At 36.0% G+C, this 8,608-nt stretch overlaps 1 protein-coding gene across 4 annotated transcripts in view; it reads right to left on the bottom strand.

Moving 5' to 3' along the window:
- zdhhc14 (zDHHC palmitoyltransferase 14) overlaps nucleotides 1-8,608 on the bottom strand; it is a 37,217-nt gene that overhangs the window by 22,010 nt on the left and 6,599 nt on the right. For all 4 annotated transcript variants that reach the window (XM_008319083.3, XM_008319162.3, XM_017037906.2 and 1 more), the window contains exon 3: nucleotides 1,676-1,836. In XM_008319083.3, coding sequence (XP_008317305.1) covers nucleotides 1,676-1,836 — 161 coding nt within the window. The remainder of the gene's footprint in view (nucleotides 1-1,675; nucleotides 1,837-8,608) is intronic.

Raw genomic sequence — 8,608 nt, forward strand, 5'->3', positions numbered from 1 at the left:
TATATATATATATACATACACACACACATATATATACATATATGTATAAATATATATACCAATACATATGTACATATATATACACATACATATACACATATATATTAATATATATATACAAATACATATGTACATATATACACATACATATATATACACATATACATATATACACAATATTTAGTTACAGTAAGTGAACCGTGAGTGAGCTACAGGTTGAATATATTCTACATTAGAAACGGTACACTTAGCGAATTCTAAACAATCACAGTAAAAGGAAGTTGGGAAAATAATGAGTGAGCAACAGATCAAATGCAATTCTCTGAAAGCAGCATAAACACCTGACCTCAGCCTTTAACACGGAGAGGACAGTGAACACATCAGCCATACAGTCTCTGTGTAGGTGGATTTACAGACAGAGTTTTTTTTATTTGGATCACTATCAAGCAGTCGAGCTAAGTCTGAAAAAGGCAGAGTGAGATGGAAGGAAATATAAACAACGCCGGACGAGGACAGATAGATGACAACTGCATAAGGACAAAAAAGTCTTCACTCATCTTCACGTCAATGGGTTTGGAACTTTTCCCCTCAGGTTTGCTCCACCTCTGCTAACAGAATTTTAATCAAAAAGATCACAATTTTGGCTGCTACGTTTACGTTTTCTTTGCGATATTGACATTTAAAAATTGGGCTCTGCTGCATATAAAATCAAGCAATTTCTCAACCAACAGTCAGCCAAGGGGCGACCAAAAGCAACCTAATTGGTAAATTAGCACACCCTGAAGCAAGCGGTAGGGGGAAGCCTCAAATTTTTTATGGACTAATGCGAGAGTGATGCGTAATGTCGGGAGCAGGTGGTGACGGTGCTGCAGCATTTAAAGGTGGGGAGGAGCTAGTACTGACCAAAAGAAGGTGTATGCTGAGCTGTAGAATTGTCTCTGCGCCATAGGACAACAAAGCTAACTTATTCAACCGCCTGAAAAAACACCACAAACTCGCAGGCATAACGCTAACGCTGGTACACAAAATCCTCGCCTCCGTCAAGCACCAACCAAGACAACAATAATGGCAACCCCGTCCCGAGTAACGCTGCATCCATCCAACTGTTACAGACACTGTGAAATAACGGATACACTAGTGTTTTAATTGGCCAAAGACGTGTGGCGTGTGTGATAAATACTGTGAGCGTTTAGTAGTACGCTCTAATATCATTATATAAAATAATATAAAAGTAGTTACCTCAACAGGAATAGGGGTCACTGTCACTACGGCAACATATTGATTTTTCATTGGCATTTGTACATTTGCCAACAGGAATAGGGGTCACTGTCACTACAGCAACATATTGATTTTTCATTGGTATTTGTACATTTTATTTTATGAAATATATATTTATTTTTATTTGAAGTTCCATTTTGACCTGAAAGCCTAAATAATCATGATTAATATTCTTGATATAAATATTGATAATTGTGGTTATCATTTTGGCCATAACTGTGCTGTCCTAAAATGAACTGGAAAGACATTTTATTAAAGATCGGATACATAAAACTAGGACACTTAACAGTAACAATATACAGTAACCATGAAGAGGAAAGGGGAAACACAACTATGCTAAGAAATTTCAATTACACGTAGCCCACTTTTTCTGTTGATAGTCATTCACAGCACTTACCTATTTGCCTCTCCAGATCAGCTGCTTCATCCGCGGTGGCCCTGGGCAGCACCCCTGGGTCACTGAAACTGGTTCTTAGTAATGTGCCCAGTACAAACAGAAACAGGGCGCCACCTATGACCGGGATTGCAGGTGTCAAGTTCTCGGCGAGGAACCGACAACTGAAAAGACAAAAATACACAGAGACAAAAATAAATAAATAAATATATTTTTAAATTCTCATAAATTCAACATAAAAAAACATAAAAAAGATGTTGATAATAATTTTGCGACAAGTCTCTCAGTCTCTCATCTTGAACAAATCTGACAACTTTAGTCATCATCTTTTAGTATTATCGTTGTCAAGGATTTCACTAAGTTAAGTGTAATATTGGCCAACCAATAATATCGGCCCGATATTAGCATAATTACGTAACATCTGTAAGGACTGAATCATACAGTATATGGTCACTACTACACACAAATTCAATATATTTATAAATATATACATATATTTATATATATATATACACATATATACATACATATATACACATATATACATACATATATACACATATATACATACATATATACACATATATACATACATATATACACATATATACATACATATATACACATATATACATACATATATACACACATGTTATATATGTTCATTAATTAATTACTTTTTTAAGTAATTGATTAATTTTATGTAATTCATCATCTACCACCCCCTTTGCGATCTACTGGTAGATCCCGAGCTACTTATTGTCACCCCAAGGCTAACAAGTATTACTTGTTAGCCTAATGACTGCTAAGCAATATCTGTCTTGTTAACAGGTAAGAAAGTGTAACGAGGAGGGTCAGCGCCCCGTCTTTTAATCTCTGCTAATGAGACAATTCAACATAATCCCATTAGACATCCAGTGGTGCAGGTGGTTATGACAGTAATCACATTTAATGACACAGAGGTGGGGACCTTTCTGCCATGTCCAATTACATTTCTTTTCATCCCTGGTCTATTGGGACTGCGTTTGAGGTCAGAGAAGAGCGAGGACGTACAACACCAACATATGGGAGCCATATGGTTAAAACGACAGTGTGAAAAAATGGTGGTTATATATGAGCTATTCCTCCTGTTTAAATATATGTACATTAGGGCTGTAATGGTACGTGTGATTGTCACGGCCCATTCAGTACAGGATGTTTGGTACAAATACACAGGAGAAAATATAAATATTATCATCAGAGACTAGACTGCGTTGATTTTCTTTACATGAAAATGGACTTGCAATCTGAAAACTCCATACATATATATACATATATATATACACATATACATATATATACACATATACATATATATACACATATACATATATATGCATATATACACATATATATACATATACATACATATACATATATACACATACATATACATATATATATATATATATATGCATTTAGCATTTTTTAAGTAGTAAGTAGTATTTCTTTGGCACATCCAGAATACTTTTAATTCTGAAAATGTACCAAACCGAGGTATGTACCAAAACTATGGCTTTCCGGTAACGTTACACTCTAACGTATATAAAACAAAAAAACAGTTTCTGTACAGCATAAATGTATTCACCAAAATTCAATCTATCCATCATTTTAAGGATGTCCACCCATGGTTAATACTAAGGGTTGTACTGACCACAAAGAACAACAAATTACAGGTCACATTTGAGATAGAAGAAGTGAATGTCCTTCATTTAATATCCTTGTTTAAGGGTCTACATTCAAAAGCTTGACATTTTACCAGACATAAGATTTACAACAACACTGTTTCTTTTTTTTCTTTTTTTTTTTGACGTTTTGCTACAGGACATGTCACTACCATCACCATCATTTTGCCCTTACTCAGATGGTCAGACCTTGGGAGGGCAGTAACATCCGGTGCTCAATGCCAACACCAGTTAATCTGACAAACCTGAGCCAAACTATATTTAGGTGCTCATGTTGGGTTCCACTACTGACAAATAAAAAATGGACAGGATATAATTCCCCCCCTTCATGCCAGCAGTTTAATGGTGCTGTGATAAAACACAATAAAATCTGTATTTTGTGACTGACACTGGAACCGTCTTACAAGCAAAGTGCATCGTGTAAAATCTTTTGAGGATAATTAAAATACGACTTTCCCTTAGAATTATCAACATTTTAAAATCCGATGCACAAACGCTCCATGAACAACTCCTGACCTGCATTGTGCACAAGCAAAGTAACAAACACTTGGTTGTCTGTGGCCCTGCAGGGGGTTCAAGGCTGACCTGGGTTCATCATTTTCCATCCCATAGTTTAACCACTGACTGAGTTCACGATGTTCACAAACACTGGGGCTCTCAGTTGTCCTCAAGGCTTTCAGCCCCAAGGCTTTTATTCTCACTACAAACAATCAATGGAGGATACAATTTTAAACTCACTAGTTATTATAACTTTAGACAAAATACAATAAAACCAAATTATAAAGACATTTTCCATCAATTGTCTACGGTACGTATCAAACTTAAAAAGCCTTTAATAAAGTCCATGCAGCAGAGTCTCTTCACATGATAAATTAAAAGTTTTTCACACAGCAATGAACAATATTTGTAATTTAAATAAATAATCAATTTCAGAAACATTTATTAAATCTTATAAAGTAGTTACATAATCAATTTCAGAAACATTTATTAAATGTTATAAAGTAGTCTATACAGTCTGCCGTTTACAACTAGCCCTTGTAGGGGAACTGTATTGCTAATGTCGACAAAAAAAAGACCCCAACCTTTTCTTTAGGTCTAAAGTCTTTACTTAAATTCATTAAAGTATTTGTATTTTCAGACTCTACGACATCTGCCCACATTTGTCCCTGAAAGGCTGACAATGTCCTGAATTCTCTCTGATGAGTCACATATCACCATCATAAATCTACCAATTAGAACGGCTAATAGAAAAATCACTGAAGTTGTAAAAACTTGGCAGGCCTCGAGTGAGCGGTACATCTGTAACAATTCACCCAAAGCCAAGTTTGAACGACTTGAGGAAAATCAATGACCGAAAAAAAACCCAAACATATTCACAAAGGTCAACCGGGTGAACAAAAATCACGTGGTTACGTTGACTGTCTTCACGTTCCTTCTTTTTGCAAGGAAAAAGCAGAACACAAAGATTTGTGCTCTCCGCCCGACAATCCTCGCTATACTGGACACGGATGAGGAAGCAGCACAAACCAGTGTTGCTGTCCTCAGAAGCCGTGTCTCAATGTGTTGGACATCAGAAACATAATGAGAAGGCAGTGGTGTGTGATAGGAAGCTGCAGAATCTTTACAGTGAAACCCAACAGTCAGGGGGACGACAGATGCAGTGCCAGCCCTGCCTGTTCTGCAGACATTGATCGATAGCGATATATGCGGATGAGTTGCAGGCAGGATGCATCTTGCCTGTTGTAAATTTTCCCAGAATGCAACGTCCTCAAAATCACTATCTATCAATCTCTGGACACACTCAGTGAAGACCTGAAGCAAATTCAACGATAAATGACTAATTAGAGACAGAGATTAATTTTCTTTTGTACTTAAATGAAAAATCATACAGTTGTAAACCAAACGTTGTCATGGAAACTGTCACTATTCAGTGATATGGTGAATTCCAAGGGGAATGTAGTTACCCTGGAAACAGACACAGGAGTGGAGATGAGGCCCCAAAGAATGGGAACAAAAGAACAGCCTTGAACAAGATGTAGACAAGATGCACGTCGACATCGCCTTGAACAAGATGTAGACAAGATGCACATCGTCGACATCCGAGGATACCGTCAAATGGCATCATGTGGTTACTGATAATGTCACATGTTATGAGTAATAAAAAAAAAAAATTTTAAATCATGTGATCATGTGTCTTGCTGACTCATTTAAACAAACATAAAATTGCAACAAATATATACCAAAGTCAGAGATCAAAATAAAAAAAATCCTAATCATTAAATCTTTTAATTTCAATTAAATTTTCTGTGTCTTTCTTCAACTCCTGTAATGGTTGTGTTCAAGTAAACAGGCCCATTTAAGTAAATTGTGTCTAAATTTAAACTAGAACATCATAATAATGCATTACATAAACCTTTGGTGTTATCTTTGTCTGGTGGTGTGCCAACTTTTTCTAATCAAAATAAGTTGGGCAACACTGATTTAGCGGAGTTGTCGATGGACACCTGTCTTTCACACAGGCCTGTAAGTAGCTGAGATTAAGAGTAACCTTTTTGAGAAACCTCCCAATTCATAAACAAACTCCTCTTAATTATGTAAATCTCGGGGAAGCTGCGAGAATACTGGAAGATGTGTGACAGTTGTGGAATGAAGTCAATCTGCTTCTAAAGAAGATCAAATGACTGATTAAGGAAGTTCTTTCTACCATAGGGTCAAGTCAGACTGTGGATATCAAACCGCAGACCTGCCGCGAACACTAACCAAACAGGATAAACACGAGGCAGTCACTCACAGGAAAGTAGAAGAGACATTTCTCAGAAGTTGACACCCTTTTTTTATTTACACTCCTGTGTCTGTTTCATTGGAGGAAACTGACTTTGAATCGAGGAGCATTACTGTCACTTTCAAAAGTGTTCCTTTGTTTTGATGAACAGGATCATTGTAGCCCAGCAAAACATGTGACTCTGCCAGTTGGAGCATAATATTTCCTTTCAAGAAACAATTTAGAGCATAATATTTCCTTTCAAGAAACAAGAAACAAGAAACATGACTAAGACCAATCACCCAAGGCCACGTCCCATTTATAAGAACCTATTATGAAGCTGACATGAATACCTGTGTTGTCATCTCCATTTCAGTTCAATAACAGGCAGAAGTTTCATAAACATCTCGGGCAGTGTATACGGTGGGCGACAGATGCATTTGTAGCATTTTAGGGGAGTTTTTAAACAAAAGGGAAGACGACTCTTAACTGGCTGATTTATCGTACCGTGTCGAAAGCAAATACGCTCATAAAAATCTATTTTTGCCAATCAATTTTTGGTCATAGTGCAAATACTAGGCTAATGAAGTACCAGCGGAGCACAGTCTGTCCAATTAAAAAGCTAACAGTTGGCCATGATGTTTGTTTTTGAGCCTGATTGATCGGCTTCGCTGATCCCCAATTTGGGAAGTAAACCTGCTGCTTTCAGGCCACTGTACTTCTCTGCCTTTCTTTACACTTATTAGACCAGAAGGTGCAATTCAAAAAATATATCATTTTTTAATCTATAATGTACTTTTTTCTTCTTTAAGAGGTATATTTTAATCCTCTATTAAGCTAAAAAAAAAAACATATAAACAAAAGCATAGAAAACACTGAAATGACTTCAGACTTTGTTGTTGTTGTTATTTCATATTTTCATTAATTGCAGGTCAATGACCCTAGATTAGAGAAACCATTCCCTTCAGCTTTTAAATATACAAAGAAACAAGAATCAACTTGAGAGAATTCTTTCCTTGAGAAACAAAAACAGTTTTTCTTTGGTATTTTGTGTAAAAATGGCAAAAACAAAGACGGTTTTGCAACACTCCAACCATTTCAACACATTTTTCTTTTGTACAGAACTCAGAGCAAACAAACTAAAATAAAGGGGAGGAAAGCAGTCACAGTGGTGATGAATCACTCATCTTGTTATCAACAACAGACACAACAGAAAAGAAAGGCTTTTCAACAGCACTCTGTCAACGAAACACACATTCAGTGACAGAGGTAAAGAGAATTCAAAACAGAGAGGAACTTGACCTGGGTCTACTTGTCAACTCGAGAGTGTTTACTTTATAGACCACTTCATGTGACCTTTAGACAACCATCATCATATCAACTCTGTAACATTGTTTCGATACAATGTAACCACTCAAAATCACATGTTTTTTGTCCTGACAAAGTCCCCGTCCAGTGTAAATAAGGACTCAATAAATGACTAAAAAAACCGATACCAGCAATGAAGTGAATTTCACCCATAATAATTACGTGACTCCCCAGGAGATTACATTAAATTTAACAGGCCTACATATCACTGGAGATATGAATATTTTGGGTACATTTCGGGTTTCTTTTTCAAATTCAAAACAGAAAACCTGTCTTTAAATAAACAAAAACTCATTGTCTTCTTACGCTCGTACTACAGATAACGATACCATAACATGTCTTTTTAACCAATAGCTTAATCAGTATAAAAAGTATTTAATGCCACAAGCCTAGTTTGCCATGCAGTTATCTAAGTTGTCACTTTCACCTGATAATTCCGCATGAAAGTTTACAGTCTTTTATTATCCACTTTGAAGCAACAACGATAACAGATATAAAAAAACTATCAGAACTCTGTCAGTTATAGCCTGACATAAATAAGATAAATATTTGTGAAGGTGAAACAGTTATTTAAAACATATGTTTTTTAATTATTTTTGCTATGTTTGGTTATATAGGAGAGGGTCAGACAGTGAGGATCTTAAACCCAGACTGAGTGAAAGACAACATTTTATTTTAGAACTTAAAGTCTCACATCTGAAGGCAGTTAGTAACATCCTTTACCTAAAGCCAATATTTAAAACCAACTGAACTCCAGCTTTAAAGAAAGAAACTTTTACTAACTCTCAAATAAACAATAGACTTTTTAAAACATAAGCAACATTGTAAAAAAAGATAAAACAAAAACCCAAACAAAAACACTGAACTCAAAACGGTTGTCAAGAAATACTTCTAACAGACAAACGCTTGAGAAAAAGACCCAGGTAATAAGCAGAGTGAGGGTGAACTCCAACATGTTATCAACGTAACAGTCGCCCTGTACAGTCGGCCTTGTATGGAAAATATGTATCGGTTTACAGCTGCTCACAGGAGAGTGGGGCAGTTGAACCAAATGCATGTAAATCAGATAAAAACAACCAGTGA

The sequence above is a fragment of the Cynoglossus semilaevis genome, chromosome 1, assembly GCF_000523025.1.
Source record: "Cynoglossus semilaevis isolate Cse_v1.0 chromosome 1, Cse_v1.0, whole genome shotgun sequence".
Taxonomy (NCBI): Eukaryota; Metazoa; Chordata; class Actinopteri; order Pleuronectiformes; family Cynoglossidae; genus Cynoglossus; species Cynoglossus semilaevis.